Genomic DNA, 18,561 nt, shown 5'->3' with positions numbered 1-18,561 from the left:
GTAGACTGAACCATGAAGTCTTTTATGATTTTTCAAAGTTTCTTATAATACAAGCGTGCACTGGCACTGATCCTATGGTATAAAAAGCACCGTGATACAGTAAAAAAAGGAACGAATAGGAATTGTGATGTACGTCAGTGCGCTCTGAATTTAGAGCTGGGCTTGACCGTGAGGGAAAGATGAAGAGCGTTGTCTCTTGAGACATATGTTTCAGTGAAGGCGCCCTGGGCGGTGGCATACCCCCCTCTCCCCACGGTGTTAGGAGAGCTAAGCTTTATAATCTGGTCGTGACACTGAGGCACTAAACCTGATATATTTGGAAGTCGATTATCAACATCACTTGCGTCTGAGGTACCGTCGTCCCATTTCGCAAGCAAGCGCCACGAAGTTCCGTGCCGTGTGCAAAGTAGCTGTTGAAGGGAAGTGCGCAAAACCGGAATAAAACAAACCCACAAGCAAGGAAGCAGCCACAGTGCAGTCACCGCCCCTCTGCAGCTACAGGTCGTACAGAGAAGTCAGTCCCACAACCGCTGTTTTTCTTCACGTATCCAGGCTGATAAGCGTCTGTAGTGTGTCAACATGCCCAAGTGCCCAACTTGCACCAAGGAAGTGTACTTTGGTAAGGCATAAATTTTTTACTTATTATGATATTGCGACCGACAGGTGGGGCTACACATATCGGGCTGTAAACAATTTATTGCCGCAGCGAGACCGTTTGGTACCTGGGTCATTCGGCTAGGTTTAGTAACGTTATATCGTACATTTGCATAAATGACGTTTTGACTGAGTTCATGTCTTTGCCAGCCATGAAACGTACAACAATGTAGTCCGTGTTCCCCACTATCATGAATGGGCGTCGACTCGAATAGTACGTAAATAGGTTGTCTACGACACAATGTTCAGCGGGATACAAAGTCCCGCTGCTGAGTTTACAACGCCCAACTACGGGACCAATATTTGTCATGGAGGCGGGGCCGCTGTTTTGCCACCAACAGCTATTGCACTCCTCTACGGAATAATTTATAACCACCAGCGCTTGAGAGCCAAAACACGTTACAACGTCGCAACATATTATTATTCAGTCTGTTCCGGTAAATATCGCGTAAACATTACAAGGTTTCGCTAATTTGTCTGTGTCATTCTCTTACAATCACTCCGACCGCCTCCGAGGCATCCAAAACACTTGTTATCCTGAGAGACCGCCGATATGATGTGACTTATTTATACAATCAAGGCATATCACGGGAAGCAGAGCGGCTGGCTGCCTTACCAAACCTGGAAACCGATGTTATCAGGGTTTCAGCATGACAAGCGCGCCGCACAATTAAAGCATGTCGCTTATATTCTATTCCCGCACTGGTCCATCGATTAGGGCCAGGGATTTATCGCCAACTGTGACAAGTCCGTGTTGAAAAACATGCGGTGGATTATAAGCATCAATGTCGATGTCCGGGACAGAAATACATTGTACATGTACAACAGAACGGAACTCTGTCTCGGATAGGCATCATACAATACAATCTTCCACACAGATTATAGCGGAAGCTGATTTCCAAGCCCGTGACATGAATAGCAACATTCTTTCTGGATGCAGTCGCATACTTTTGACCAGACCTTTTGTAATTTTGTCTCGGTAATTGTCCAGTATTCAAACCTTCAAAGTAGTCGGATATCCAGGTGTCGCCTCCCACGTCGGGAACGCCTTTCCATCCATGTCAGAGAGGCGTCACCGTTGTTAGGACACCGCATCAGTGACATCATGCAGCAGTGATGCTGCAACAAAACTGCGTTTATTTCTCTTCCTGTAGAAACGTTGTTCTGTGAACCCGTAGTATTTTGTCTGGTGAAGTAGCAGTTCTAATTCAAAGTGGACACAGTGCATGGCGTTAATGGATCTTCGATCTTCGGTCAAGACTGCATACCGTCGTCGATGTGCACCGCTGTTAGCCGTTTTTGATATGTGGTACATGACGTCATCAAGTTATTGCGTGGTTAGGTGTGGTATGCCTAATGCCTGATATTAGCCGAAGTTTCTTTAGTTACCAGAGACTCTTGGGTGGGGATCTTAAGCCCTTCCAGACTTTTTCAATTCACATTTGAGATGTAAAATGAAAATTCCCTTCTTTTCTACGACCAATCAACGTTTTGTCCTCTGACCTGTCGCAAACAATGTGAACCTACTGTTTCAAAAGAAACAAGAAGTAAAGAACCAATTTCTCCTTCCTTTATATGAGGAAAGGATGCAGCTCTGAAAAGGTATCCCAGATCCATTTTTATTTACTTCTTTTTTTTCTCGGCACCAACGAATGGTGCCATGTTTAGTGTTTGTGTAATCTGCCAAAACTAAACATATCTAAGGGAACCTTACAACCGTGATACCGAATCTCTGTTACCCATATCAGTAGTCAAACCTAGGTGTGCAGAAAAAATGTCGCACTCCGCTTTGAGTAGTCAACCGATTGGAAAAGGTGACAGAGTAACGTTAAATGTCGGTCTGACTGGAGCATGTTTCTTTGGTGCTGCGCCTGGCATGTTAGCTGTGTTTGTATGGTGTTCGCCATACACAATGGTTCAAACCTTTATCTGTAATTGCCAAAGGCAGCCATGACACAGATTGTAAACTTTGTTTGCGACTGCAGACAGAGGAACGCCGCTATGCCTTCGGTCAGATCGTGCTTTTGAAGAGTGGGTGGGGGGCAAGGGCAAGCACTCACTCTCAAGGTCAAGCTCCTGTCGCCATGCCTTACCGCGCTGGTGAAAACTGTTGATAGCCCGGCCCAGCACCACACACTACTTGGTGTTTGCTGGTAATGACCTGGATCTCTAATCTAACAAACAAAATTGTGCCACGCCCGTTTTTATCACGCAACTACGCGAGTACGTCATCGCCTGAGCTATAAATGTTCTTAATAGGTTTTCAAAGCGGCTCGGACCTTTCTCATCGAAGTGCGAATTTGGAACAAAATGGTATTGGAACAAAATGGTGTTATCAATTTCATTATTTTTCTTCTTGTACATTGGAATGTGATACAGTATAAGGATTTCTCTATGTCCATCTATATGTCACGCGACGTATTAGCAACACTTAATGTCTGCCTGAAGCGTCGCGCAATGCCACATCATTTCCACATGATGTCATATTTCCTCACCCATTGTACATGACGTAAGAAGGGATTTTGAATTCAAAGGTTCCATTAGTACTAATTTTCCTTTATTCATTGTTGCTATGGAGTTCGCTGTGTCGTGGTGTTTGCCACAGTTTGGCACAAAGGATAGTTCAAATTGTTGAAACTCGTAAGTAACGCTCCTTGGCTGGCGTATTTTCACAGTCCAGGATGTGCGATGTTTACGTTTACAGCATTTCTTCCATAAGCTCAGTAAGTAGAGAAAATTGTGGAGTCCGACTTTTAGGCACCAACCGGTCTGGCAACCACACCCCGAACATAGCAAGCCGCTACTCTTGTCATAAACAAACCTCTACCAACATCACCTCCCGGTCATTTCAGTAGAAACTTCTTTTAGCCTTGCGTTTCTGTGCAAGATGTATGTGACAGCCATACATGTAGCTCGCTCACTACCGACACTCCATCTTGGGGCTTTCCCTTTCAACAAGCCCCCAATGAATAAGTTCTTCTTCCTATCAGGATTAGCGATATCAGTTATCGTGCACTTTCCGTACATGAATTGAATGGAAGAGGAAATGCCTCATTTGACGCAAACTCTGATCAAGATGCTGGAGCAGGACGATCTCTGCCCAAATCTTGGGACGGCTACAATCTGATACATGTCTCAACCTTATAGATGGATTATCGAACATACACGTTTCCTTTCAGGGCGGTTGGCAAATCAAAGCTTAGTATTCACCATGTGAAGTGACAAGATGTGACCTTGCGTCAATGTAACGTCATACAGAATTACCAGATGGCCGTTTAGCTTTCTGGGTCTGTTTGGACTGGCAGACTAATTAGATAATACACTATTTTGTTAAATAGCCAAATGGAGTGTAACGTCGGTGAAAAGTGACGCTCATTTTCATGGGAACATATCCTGCTACTACATAAAAATTTAACACGCACCATGTATATAACAAAGTTACACTTGTGTTTTGTGATAGTATCGTCTGCACTAATCCAGGCTCCCATGACCGAGTGAATTATTGCAGGCACGCTGTCTGTGGTACCACCGCAATGTCAACCTCTGAACACAAAAGGCAAAGACGATAAAACGATACTAATTGGATGTGTCATGCTGCCTATCGCATTACGCTATTACTTGCTCGTTAACTTTTCATAAAGAAAATCGTTAATTAAGACCTTCCAGCTTTGTGCATTTTCAATTACATTTCTTTGAAATAACTTACGGGTTTTTATTGAAATCAATCGCTAGTAACACATGACTTATATTGTCGTAATACAGCATTGATCAAAGGTTGCTCACAGATCCAGGAGTAGTGTCAAGTTCAATGGGCCTTCAAACAATGTCAACAACTTCCGAGAGTGCGCGCTGTTAGGGAACATGTCAGCGGCAGCTTATTTTATTTAGTCAGCTTCCCTTTGTTTGTCCTTTCCCTTCCTCTGTTGTACCTCAGACAAGTCACCTTCTCCACCATTACCACCTTCTCTGTTCTATTCGTGGAGCCTGTTTAATTGAATAACGTAGAATACCATACTCGTAAAGCGATCCTCACAGTTACACAGAAGAAGGTAACATGGGACTTAGCCAGACGATACAGCGGCGTCCAAGAAAAGGCCCCGCTTGATCCACAAGGGGTGACCCAAGTCACAAGATAAAGAAAGGCATGTTCAGCCGTGGATTTTCTAAACAAAGGCTTTGTCTGTGGCTTGGTACCTTTGCGATGATGTCGGTGTTCTGGCACGCAGTTGTCTAAGCCAGGTCATGTGTGTGTGATATGTTGACAGTTAGCTTTGTTGGAAGAGTTGCAGTGAGGCCGGAGGTCTAGATAATTGGGTCGTTGTTAGATAAGCATGGCCTTTGGACTGAAGCGAGAAGAAGATCCTCTAAAAGCTGGGATTTAGGTTTGCTTTCTGTCAAAGCACCGAAAAATCTGCCACAGCTATATAGTAGCCAACATTTGGCCGGCAGAGGTGAAAAGGCCATCGTTTATTTATGTGATACATTTTTCTAAAATAAACGTACATGTTGGGTACAATGTAATCGTTGTTAACCTCGCTGATCAAGTACGAGTCATTGATAACAATACTTTCTCTGTCACACCTGTCTTAAGATAAAAGCTCAACTACGAGCTTACATGTTTCTGGCATATCAAGCGTACACATAGTACACAGGTGTATGGACGTACTATAATTTGTTACATTAAAGCTCCATTAATAATGACTAATTTTTTTTCTGACAGCGGAGAAGGTGACGTCCCTCGGGAAGGACTGGCACCGCGCATGTCTGAAGTGCCAGAAATGTAACAAGACGCTAACTCCCGGCAGTCATGCTGAGGTGAGTGGGGCATTCTGACATAAGTCAATGGAACACAATATGTTGGCTCCTTCGACATATTATCTTGAAAAGGCTAAATATGAAGACTCCTTTTCGTGGACGTCTTATGATATACTAGAGTGACTTAGTTTTTACAATGGGGTTCTTTAGTTTCAGTTTTTAGACAGCTATGAATCTCCCTGCAGGGGAGAAATCCATGAAATGAACCGAAGCATTTTAGCGAGTGTCACTTACGAACAAGCCATCTTCAGGAATTGGTGCGAAGTGGGTAAACGTGTGTATATCAACTGGTGTGATCTATGTAAACAGACAAGGTCGGTACTCTGTTTGGAAAATACATATCCCTGACCTGTCGTCACAGATCACACACAGGAGTGCCTGTTCGGTTACTTTGTAGTGTGTTTTCCGGCAGGTGTTGTGACAACATGGACAGGTGGGGCGCGCACTGCACGGGTTAGCAGCTTCTGTTTTGTTTACCTGCTGACTTATTTGAAATGTACTCCAAAAATGTCACAAATAATCACTTTGCCGGAACAAAACTTCGAACTTTGCCCTTATGACTGACATCTGATAAAGTAATTTGCCAAATTGCCCATGTTGGCACACTTTGATTGTTACTATTATTCCTCAGAGAAAATGACATGTTGTCCTTTCCATCATAATGACATCAGTGTATTGGTGATCTAAGTTTTAAAGAATGCTAATGACTTGTTCTCTGAGTGGACACAAGTGAGAGAGAACGGAATCAAACGCGTAACTCAAGTCGACACGAACTGACGAAACTAGTCATGGAATGTAGAAGAATTTAGAGGGTTGAGGAATTGAAAAAATCGCGGGAATTTGAATCAAACAAAGACCCTTTCACAATCACGAATGCACATCTTCAAAGACACTGTAACATTCCTTGAGGATTTACCAACCCAACAATAGGGAATCCTCACGACGGAGTACCCGGAACTCTTGCCTGTCTTTTTGCAAACTTTCCTTCCCAATCAAAATGAAAAGTGCATGATTTAAAATACTCATTGGCGTTCGATACTGAAATCGTTTACATTGATTTACATTTTTCAACAGCAGAGCTCCAAAATACATCATAGGTCTACCAGATCGGTGTTAATACTCAGTTCAACTGACATGTGTTTGTATGTGTAGACTGCTGTCAGGGTAGTGACAGGTGAAGAGACTTTACTGCCAACATTGCTGGAGTTTTCCGATAAGACTAGCATCCTCTCCCGGGATTCGCGTTGAAAGGTGCACTGTGCGTTTTCTTTAAAGTTACGACCCCCAGTAGAGACTTTCTCTCCAGAGGGTTCCGTTTTTGAAGTCATCTTAAGTTTACGCCTTAGACATCCATATTAAGATGGGACAGAGCCGCGTAGACATACCTCACATTCGGTTACGCCATGCAGTGTCCAAGAGGACGCAATTCAGTCATCCTCCGCCTATTTTAGTAACCGGAGGCGTGATTTGGGCGAGTGGAGCAGATGAAGCTTGTCTCTGTTGTTCCTCTCGGACGGACAGCTGACCCGAGTCGGCTCCGGACCGGCTCAGTTTCGGCAGGTCTCGGTCGGACGCGCCGAGATACTGACAGCACATCTCCGGTCCTACAGGGCGGAACAAAATATCGCAAAAAAGACGGCTAAGTCACCAGTGTCAAAATTACATGGGGTGGTTCATGGTTTAGGCATCTATAGAGACACGAAATTTGTTTTTCAAGTTTGACATATTGGTGGTATGGCCTTGGCAAGGCTTTTATCACAGACACTCAGCGCATAACTCTATTTTATGTATATGTACATGCACGTGTGGGAAATAACTGGACAGCTCCGTCACCCAGAAGCAAAAGCGATTTGGAAGCTCCACTGACCTTTAAAACTGCAGCTCAGCTGTCCTGTTATCTTATAAGAGCCGAGATAAGCTGCCTGGGCTAGTGACTGCCTGTACTATCGCTTAAACAGGGCGGGACTGTGTGCTCACTTTCTTATCTTGTCACAACAAACGTTATAGTTCGTTGAGAGTGGCAATCACTAAATGAACCTAAAATCACTTTCACAATAAAACAAACAGCAAGTTGGATCAGCGGTCTGAAAACAACGTGTAAAAATATCACTAAACGTTGTATCACTTAATTATCATCAACTATCATTAACTGATTCAAGCCTAATCGGCTGAAACTGTGTCTTGAAATGCTAATCTATCATTAACCGTGTTTCTCTTTGAGTGATGATACTTGCAAGCCTTTACTTGAACGTCTTCTAGGTGAAGTATTGCTTAATTATATTGTTGATAGAAATTCATGCTCGTGAAAAAGCAAAAAGAACATTATTATTATCCCTGATTCACTTGCTTAGATTTGTTTTTAGTGTCTGTAAAAGTACACACATCAAATTTTGTAGTAAAAAGAGGCAACAGAAAGATGACCCAGAAATTCTTCAGTGGGTCCGTTCCGTCCGCTTTTGGACTACGAGGGGCGTGCAATTAGTAATGGTCCTGACCCATTTCCCATAGCAGGAGATTAATGAAACTTGGCACAGTTATTAGTCTTTCTCTTCATAGGAATCACCCAGAGTTATGCGTTTCTCCCATCGTTTGATGCAGCTCTGGACACCGATTTTGTAGGACACCCCAGGTTGGTCCTCCAACTGATGCCTCATCAATGGCACAAGAGGGACGACCAGGTCTGGGAGCTGTTTCCACAGACTTCCAGCCACGTTTGAATTCAGGATGCCAGCGTTTTACAAGGTCATATGATGGGGCATCATCACCATAAGTTTCATTTATTTCATCAAAAGTCTTCTTTGGTGTGCGTCCTTTCAAATACAAAAACCGGATCACTGCGCGACACTCAACTGGTTCCATTTCACACCTGGTCCATTTCGCACCTGACTAAGTTCAAACACCAGTAAATCAGAAACCACAATTAGTTCAGAGCTGTCTTTTGCAACATAACCCATAGAGATATGAATTATTACACATACAAAATTTCATTTAGATCAGACAACTGGAAGTGGGTCAGGACCATTACTTATTGCACGCCCCTCGTAGCTATAGACCAGCCCTTGGCAAGTCACCCATGATCTAATACCTGAGGCAAGTGCATTGTGTACCCGCAGCTCAGGATGTACACAGCATTATATAGGTCTACATGACACCATTACTTCTGTATGAGAAGGAGAGCAAAACACTGGCTCCCCAAATCCGATTATCCCAGTTTCACACGCCAGGAGAGCATTACCAAACGGACAAATACCATTTTGAGCCGTCTAACCTTCATGGCTGGTGAGAGGTTTGTTAGACAGGTCCTGTAACGTGTCTAGTGACGTGACGTGTGGGAGGCCATGGGTGATACATGGTACGGAAATCCGACAGGTCAATGCGGAGGGCTGCCAGCTAAGTATCAGCCACTGACACTGTTTTCACCTGAATAATCAGGTGACGTGTCAAAGGTCACTTTTACTGTCAAGGCCTTGTAGAGAACTCCATGAATGATGTTTGGGATCATACCGGGTCGTCTCACTGTCATTCATTCTGTGTGGAGGATGTATATGTGGGAGGGGGGAGGTGTATCTTTGAGCGGGCCTGCCAACTATCGTCTTCACGTTCCATTAGTAATCTGAAATTGATCAGGATTAGATAACAGTTGCAATATACTTGTTTTGCAAGATATCAGGTCACTAACTGATTTTGGAAGAGAGGGATAGAGTCACAGAGTTGTCATGGTAGTCTGCTTCACCACCGTACCCTCCAACTTTTCATCATAGCACGTGTTTAACTGGAGCCACCTGTTCAACAATCGAAAGGGGATTTTGAGCGTGAAATTGGTTGACTACGTGCTCTCTAAACCGTCTGTTCCAGGGCTTCCATTTCATGTCCCCGAGGTGCTTTTACACCAAACCTTGACGTCTGTACAAAGGAAAATAAACAGGCCGCGCGATACACTTCACCCTGCAAAGGGTTTCAAATCGATGTCATCTAAAATATCTTGTGTTGCTAAGCACTAGTTGTTTAGTACTGGCTGGCGCCGTGGTGTGGCGAATTGATACAGCCAAGCCAGTCTTAATATTCCAACTGACACTGAGGAAAACATAGGATCTTGACATCAGCCCTGCATCTTCGGCTGTCCACCTCGATGCGAATGGGAATCGGTAACAATTAATGTTAGACCCAGGAATGTTAAGCTCTCATGAACGTCTGCTTTGTCCGGATCTAAACCAGGCCGCATGTCCTGCAGCTATCCTCCGAACACCATCAATTATACAGCAAGTGCACCACCTAAACGTCGCGTTCGATCGATGGTATGTGAGAGCCGCCAGAGGCAAGTGCACAAATCAAGGCAGACCATGGTTCCTTTTAGAGTTTTACAGTTACATTTTTGTTAGCATCAGATATCATCCGAAACTATTATCAATACCATTACAATGTACACATGCATCGTTATTTAAAACACACAAACAACAAATACAAACGTCGTTTGATTAAGACATTTGACCTTGTCTTGAAAAACGTTATTCATCATTTTGGTTGAATCTACCCGAGGTTTCATGTGCCGTACAAAAGTACAGTACATCTCAACTCAACAAAACACCAAGGCTCAAACACCAGGTGATATTGTTTCGTTATGTGACCTTTTTTTACATGATAATACGTGGCCTTATCTTCAAGTGATATCTTCACTAGCCGGAGGCACATACCAGGCGAATTTTTCTATCATTTCAGACAGTATATATTCACGGATATAATGAGGTCGCAAGGTTAACCGAAGAGAGGTGTGGAGACTGAATAATATTGTAACCAAAGGAGGCAGGTGTAGCCGTAGGCAGCTTGTTACACAACGGCGCCGCCCGGAATGTGTGGTCTTGCCAGCGGCAGGGCCACAACCCTCCGTACAACACAGTTATCTCTCCGTACAACACAGCCAGTGTGACGGGGAAAAGTGGTTCTAATTGCCCAGTGGCTTACCCAAAGTATGCGGTATCTGAACGTGTCATCCGGGGCATTATCTTTCATTCTAACTTTGGATCAAAGTATTTGCCTCTTGGGTTCCACAAAGATAGGTACAATGATGAGTAATACTAGTGATGTTAGCATGACTGGCCTGATGTCACACCGCCAATGTTATAACGTTACAGTCATATTTCCTGGTGGTAATCACCTGGTGAGTTCACATGTAACAAATCAGTGATTCGGTAATACATACCTTTCAATCTACCGACACTGTGTACTCAAATTTCGTATCACATATTCCTCCAGACAAACACGTTACTTAGTCTTCGAATGAACAGGTTTCTTGGAAATGTCATTTTGGTGAGGTAAGGCCTGTCAAAAGGGCAAACAGATCAAGGGCCATCAAGTGAGCTGATGGTATTTTACAGCAAGCTGTTGCCTAAATGTCTCCTGTTATGCAAGGCTTATATAACACTACAAATCAGATGCAGATCGCCAACAGTCGGAAGAGATGAGGCGAAGAGGAAATAATGCACAGAGGTCAGGGCCTAGGGCGTCAGTAGTGACATCGAGCCGGGCTCTGACGTCTGTTCTAACCATGTCATATGTTGGAAGATCAATTCTACCTCTGTTGGGAGTAAACAATGAAGTTAAGAGCTATGTGATCGTGAACGAGAGCGACAAACGCTTGACTCGTGCCCTTTCACGGCATTCCCAATCCATCTACACGGGAACGACATGATCTACCAGTGAGCGGACACCGGCTTCAGTCAGACATTTCAGTCAACATAAACCTGAACTCAATTAGACAGAGGAAATCCAGACCATCACCTTAATGGTAACCGTAACGCCAAATTGACTCAGGAATCCAAGTTCACACGAAGCTGAAACTTTGCGCCTGCCAGAGCGTAGAGAGAACGGTTCTGCTTCGCGTTAAAGGCTTATGTCGATTGGAGTCGGCGGTTTGGGAGATAATTGCAGTAATAAAGCCTGCAGTGAAGTGGTATTGATTAGATGGTTACTTCAAAGCCATTAGTAAGTCTGCCTTTTCAGCAGCATTCACCACTTTGTCGTAACTGCCCATCCGTTGAATCTGTTCGAGACGTTACAACGTTGGCTTTGTAATGTGTGAACTTGAAGTTTCATGAGAACTAACGGTAGAAATGGTATATTAGAATTACGATGTTTTTTCACTTTAGGCCGCAGCAAGTAAATTTTATGGATGACATCCGCGCGCGCATTAATGAGTGTGCTTACCAACTTTGTTGGTGATGCCAGTCTACCACACTAGTGTCACTTTTACCATACCAGTACACGTCTTAAATACAGGAATGAATGCCGTGTTGGCTCTGATACCATGTTTTGTCCTTTTAATTCTTTTTACAACAGTCATCACAACTTTATGTGAATATCTTTTAGAATTTAGCCATCTTGTTTTTTTTACCCATCTTGTTTTTTTTCGCCCTATCGCACTATTTTTGCAGTCTGCAGAGGATGTCATCCATAAAATTTACTTGCTGTGGATAATGTACTTAAGTTTGAGAAAGCAGCTGCAAACCATTATTGTTTAACCTTGTCATTTCAATAAGTGTGTTAAACTCTATTTAGCGTATGTGTCAGCATCTTGATCATGTTATGCGTTGTTATAGTTACCGTTGCTATTTTGTTTCAGCATGACATGAAGCCATACTGTAACCATCCGTGCTACGGCGTCCTGTTCGGACCAAAGGGTGCGTATATAGATGGGGATTTCTGATGCGAAGTGATTTAAACGTGTCTTATTCAGCCGCTATCTCTGACCCTTTCCTCAATCTGTCGCCGATGCCAACTGTACTTCTTCCAAGTCATTCTTGTAATGTTAAACATGGCTCTGCTTTTCCATCTACCTTCTCTCCTCATCAGGCGTGAACATTGGCGGGGCAGGTTCCTTTGTGTACGATCACGACAACAAGAAGTAGGGCCGAGCGTGAGGTATGCCGTGCCAGGCAGCATGGAGCGCCGCATTGCGGCCAACACTGTAGTTGCACGGCATGTTGACGGTGTTTTGAGATAGCATGTCTCGTACATATTTCTACACTCTACTCCATGAGTTACAACGACAATCTGACCTTGATGCCGTCCGTATAGTTTACTTCCTGAGTCTTAGCGAGGATACTGAATTTGAAAACCAATAGATGGCACCCAAGATTTGGAAAACCCATGCTAAAGAGGCCTATGTGTACATGTTTATAGAAGAACTTATCTTTGTAAAAGGCACATTGTATTGTTTCTAAGAGATGCGATCAGCATGCTTTCGTAGTGAACTTTTGTCCGATTACTTAATGCGTGCACGTCTGTGTCATCGTCTTCAACCTTTCTGTCCAACTACACGTCTCTTACACTGAAGAAGTGTCATGCCATGCACATAACTGGTCTTTATCAACAGGTCCTTTCTTTGGTAATGTGATGGCGAATGTGTGTGTTGTGTTTTGGTCCATAATGTTTATGTATACTTGACTGGTTAGCCCAGCGTTTTTCTAGTACTTATAGCACTAATACATTCGATGTGCGACAGTGCTTGTAAGAATTGAGATATTTTGAAATCCGCAGATATGACGTCATTCTTACCGTTAACCTGACACTGCACGCCTTTCCCTGTTCCCTATGCAGGTGTGAACACCGGAGGCGCTGGCTCCTACTCCTACAAGTAGAGTAGAGAGGGCAGAACACGTCTGCTGTACACGTGCTGTTGTGTTTAGTATCGCTTTTTGACGGCAATGAATATTTCGTAATATTTTTTCTGCTCACACAAACGTTTGTACGTATATTACCTTCATTAGTCTTTGGTTGCTGCGCTAGTTCTTATCGTTGTGCTTGATTATAATCTTGTTTATGGAAATTTACGATGTGATAGCGTCACGTTTTATTAATATGTCTACTTAATCTCAGTTATGACCACGCCTCGGTACCATCTATGTTTACTTTATGAACAAAGCGCCGTAACAGATCCATTCGTCTTGATAGCGTTCTGATAACGGTCGATTGACTTTATGGGTGTGTTTTTGGCAATTGAATATCAATGTATAGTGAGAAACATAACGCCTTAAGTAGTCTCTATAACGGAGGACAGAGATGTATATGCTACTGCATTATCGGGTACGGTATTTTGATAGTACGCCAGCCTATGTTTGATTTAACATAGAGAGGGCCAGGGGCCTACCCGACTTAGACTTATCTTCGATTTATCTACATGCTTAACTCACTCAAACTGTTGGTTTAAATTTTGTACATGACAAACGGATATGTAGAAATAAACTAATGCTTTAAATGACTCTACGTGTCATGAGCTCTTCCTGAAATTCTTACGTATGATTTTATCAAGGGTTTCTGATATCATGGTCATTTCAGCCAACTATTATTTTAGACACTGTTTATAGTGATGGGAAAGGTAACGTTAGTCCACTTGCGCTCCTTATCTTCAATGCAATATGCATGCTGACGGACGAAAGATTCGCATTCATTTGTAAAGTAAACTGATATAACAAGAGTTCAGAGACCTCCGTGAAATATTGAAAATTTTGTAAATTTCTTGGTTTATCTTGTCTCATTAACTACACATAAGGCTATAATTAGCGCAATATATTTTGAATGATGGTCTACCAAAATAGAATACGTTGTACGTGCGAAAATGTAGAGTATGTTCCTCTAGCAGAATTCCATTTTATAATGAATTACTCAGTATACAAATGGCTATCACATTTACATAATGTTTGCATGGTGATGTATACCCCTAACTTGCAAGTGTCACAAGTATGAAAAAATACATGATTTGCCAAGGAATTATCGCTTGTTCACATCAACTATGCAAATTACGCCCTAATTTGCATAGTTGGCACCTGTAAGTATTTCCCCATAAAGTACAGATGTGACATGTTGATAAAAGTCCAATATTATGAATAACATTGAAACTATAGATTTTCCTCATCAATTATATACATTCATTCCTAGCATAATTCATATTTGATTGTTTACACCTCTGTCTAACATACCTACATGTTGAATATTATGAACACCCGTGGTTCCTTTACCAAAAACGCCTTTCCAGTGCAAGCAAGATCCTCGGGGCCAAAATTGACATCGACCTTCACCTTCCCCAAACCTTTCCTCATACTTGATAATCACAGTCTGTCCAAGGGTTTATTGACTTACATCAAAGGGCATACGTTGCCGAGAAATCAAGGGCACATAATGTCCAGATAGAAAAACAGAAAAGCAAAAAGCTACAGTATCAAGTTCAACCACCAGGAGGCCCGAAATCAAACCTGATCGTCAGGACAACACCACCAACCCATGTACCAAATACCATCGCAATCGCACGTTGTGTTCTGGAGGTTGTGCCGAAAACGCACCAAACACACACGCACATGTTGCTGAAAACTGTACCTCCATTTTCGTGGAGTTGACAAAGTGTTCATCCAAATGAGTTCATTCCAGTGACGCTGAAGAAGAGTGACGGATGTCACTGGAAACACGTCCCGAAGTAAATCTCCGTTTTTTTATCTACTTGTAGAGATTGAATTGTATTTGAATACTTTCTACCTGGATGTCGTCTAACCTTCATAAACGTTTCATCCCAAATGACTTGCCACTTTTTACTGGTGTTGATAGGGGGCGCCATTCCAGGCTCTCAAGTCTTATCAACTGCCCCTGTCACCCCAAACAAACCGGTACTTCCACTGAGCTGAGAGAGCTAACCTTTGGGGAGCTGTTTACGTGCGACATAATCCGTCACTTCAACCCGCCCTGCGCACATCGTGGGAGTCATTGTGACGCCATCTCACGTTAAATACAGTTCTCACCCGTCATTGTGGAATACACTTAGGTGATTAAACGTACCTCAGCCACATCTGAAGTAAAGTAAGACAAGGCAACAACCACTGACCATTCCTCAGGCGCAAGAAGAGACATTGCCATATCCTGAGATGCCGAATTGTCCGAAGTGCAATAAACCTGTATATTTTGGTGAGTAATTTGTTCAAATATGTACGGTTTGTTTAAATGGGTACAACTCTTAACTGTCAATATTTCATTACTTCTACGTGAGAATATATTGAACACGCGGTGGAAAATAATATAAACGTCGATCCAAAGCCAGACGTCGCTGGTATGATAGACGATGATATGACATATTTGTGAGATTATGTCATGACAGTTATCAGGGAGTTGCCGTAACATAACTAATTTACTTGGTGTATTTATCGTTTGTCAATCGCTGCATAGTCGATACCATAGGTCATAACAATCATAAGTTACGATAATCATAAAACCTACACTAACATGTTTTGCTGGGCCTCCTGTGGTTTCATATTGATTACCTTTAGTTTTAATACATTACCACTAGTACGGAGTACGATATAACAAGGATTTGATTGGACCAGGAACATTTAAACAAACCTTGGGGACCACAACAGAACGATATGACCAGGACATATACAGGGAAACTAAATCTAACTGCGTGTAACTGTCGAAAATTACAGGGTTTGAACCGACACAGTGGTTAGTCAATAGTTTAACCTACTTAAATGTCAGGCTTATGATGCATCTATAGTGGAAATAGAGCACGCCTTAAATGTATTGTTACTGGTTTACCTACATACGTCAGAACGACTAATCCCTCTTTTCCCATGAAGTTCTCATGTCATCAGAAGTTACACGTAGTCAAAACGAACGGTTAACCGTTGTTATTGGGAATGACCTGGGCGTTTAAACTGTTATCCCGCCTTAACTCACTACGTAGTGATTTACCGTTAAAAAGAATCCCCCTCGGGCCATTGACAGAGTCTACACCCAGCAGCTATGTCCTAGGCTCCAAACGTGTCAGCTGGATGACAAAAGAGAAGAATTTGGCCAAATAGGGACAAATACGTTGCTGGGATTTCAGTCAGTCTTTTGCAGTCTATCCAGCCAAGATCGCTCATGATCATATGCTAATAAACTCCTACTAGGCTTTTATTCACAACTTGGCCAAGGCCCACAGCCCCCTATTACAATTCGGCCAGGCGGGAGTCTGTTAGAGACTACAATTATCTAGCGATGACTACATTTTACGCAGGTCATTATGAGGAATGTTTAGTACATACATGAATACCACAGTGTTATGACTCAGGGTGTACTGACCTGGCTTTATCAATAACAACACAATACACAGCAATGTATACTAATGTGTAGTGGATGCAGCTTTTGAATAGTTTTTTGTTGTTGTAATAACTAGGGAAATTTATATAAAGTACCAACACAGTACACATTTCTTTTCAGCTGAACGGCGCCGCTCACTGGGGAAGGACTGGCACCGAGCCTGTCTCCGCTGTGAGAAATGCAACAAAGTTCTAAGCCCGGGAGGTCACGCCGAGGTCAGTTTTTATAGTTGTGGTGCCACAACACTCACACGAGAGGGAGGGGGGCAAGTAGTGAGAGGGCCGCAATTCAGGCTAGCTCCGAGTACAGGTCCAAAGGTAAATGGTCCGTAATAATTTATGAACAGAAAAAACGACTCATACTAGCATCACCCTTCTTTTATCATGTTAGGCACAAAAATGATCGCATTTGGTGAGTGAGGACAGTCACGAAGAACAAACAGGTGTCATGTAAATCATAGCAACTTCAACAGATGGCGCTGCTAGAAAATGAAAATTTCACGGCTAGAAATATTCATGACGAAATTAATGTAAGGGTGAGGATGGGATACAGGAAGAGTTGATGCTACATGTTGCTGTTTGAGTATGACAAAATAACATGTCCCGAAACGTTTTATATTTCAGCACGAGAGTAAGCCGTACTGCACGAAGTGTCACGGAGTCCTGTTCGGGCCGCGAGGTAACCGTTTTCATGCCTTTTGGTCTTGAGGATGGTTATCACTTATCAGACAGGCGAAGTAAAATCAGAAATGAAATACAAATCCGGAACCCGATCTGAAATTTAGTTGTATGATCGATAGCCATTATTGTCATAGCAATTCATATGACAATCGATAGTTTTCAACACTTATTCTATCGTCAATTTCTCTTTCAGGTGTGAATATCGGCGGAGTAGGATCGTACGCGTATGAAGGCGAGGAGATACCTCCGAGTCACGCCCCGGCAACCTGAGTGTGTACAAGCGGGGATATACGAATGGCGAACTGTCTATGTCATTCTGTCATGATGTTGCTGATGACAAAGCAGAGTTTTGTTTTCCTTGCTCTTTCTCTGCATTTGGAGCAAAGCATTTTTGTATATTGAGCCAATGAGAACTGTGATGTACACGTAGTTAACCTTATAGATAGATCTTGACTTCTCCAGTCATCTGTATAGCTTCTTATGATATGTGTGCCTCGACCACGTTAAACAGCCTCATTTCTCATTGGGTACCTACTGGCTGGCAAAATACACCAGATGATTATTATTATTATTGCCACATGCTCATTATCCAGTTTCTTGAGTAACTATATCATTCGGCACACATGCTCCATACATACAGTTTTTCTCCATACATGCAGTTAAGAACATTTGCTGTTAAATTGGTGAACAGTTTGTCATTGAAAACAAAAGTATGAATTTTCAAACGGTTAGCTTGTTGCCAAAACCGCAACTATAGAAATGACTTGGTGTAAACAAAGCGAATATCTTTTGCGGTAGGGCATGTGATTTATCTAGATAATGTCCTATTACTGTTATGTCATCTGCATTTATTTATACTACTCTTGTATGTCATGTTGTGTTGAAGGCTTGTCTCACTATATGACGCTATACAATTGCAACCAGGTCGACTTCTTCTTTGGCAGACTTTTTTTTGTTATAATCTAAGCCAAAACAGATGGGATACATGAAGGCACTTCCAAAACAATTTTGCGAAATCTTGTGGCAACACAATTTGCAAATAAAATCAACCAAGCTACATTTGCTTTAATGTGCTACTCTCTACCTCGCCCTTCCACTTATGTCAATAAACATTACTTGCAGAATTACTTACGTCTCAATTATGCACGTATCTAGGCGGAAAAACTAATAAGAGGTAACGCAGTGACCGTGTAAGGAATCTAAACCGCAGCCACAGACAACGATCTTTCCTGCTGGATGACCTCTTCTGTAACCCGTGCAATAAAGCATGCAGAGGGAACCGTTTTGTTAAAGC

General features: G+C 42.6%; 1 protein-coding gene across 1 annotated transcript; it reads left to right on the top strand.

Moving 5' to 3' along the window:
* The first annotated feature begins 441 nt into the window (after nucleotides 1-441).
* LOC118410908 (cysteine-rich protein 2-like) lies at nucleotides 442-18,394 on the top strand. The gene is made up of 8 exons (XM_035812842.1): nucleotides 442-619; nucleotides 5,375-5,469; nucleotides 12,086-12,143; nucleotides 12,316-12,367; nucleotides 15,311-15,414; nucleotides 16,708-16,802; nucleotides 17,211-17,265; nucleotides 17,461-18,394. Exons 1-8 carry the CDS (start codon nucleotides 580-582, stop codon nucleotides 17,535-17,537), a joined length of 576 nt encoding a protein of 191 aa, XP_035668735.1. The 5' UTR covers nucleotides 442-579; the 3' UTR covers nucleotides 17,538-18,394.
* The last annotated feature ends 167 nt before the right edge of the window (nucleotides 18,395-18,561 follow it).

Source organism: Branchiostoma floridae, chromosome 1 (assembly GCF_000003815.2).
Source record: "Branchiostoma floridae strain S238N-H82 chromosome 1, Bfl_VNyyK, whole genome shotgun sequence".
NCBI lineage: Eukaryota > Metazoa > Chordata > Leptocardii > Amphioxiformes > Branchiostomatidae > Branchiostoma > Branchiostoma floridae.
This window is presented reverse-complemented; position numbering and strand designations above follow the sequence as displayed.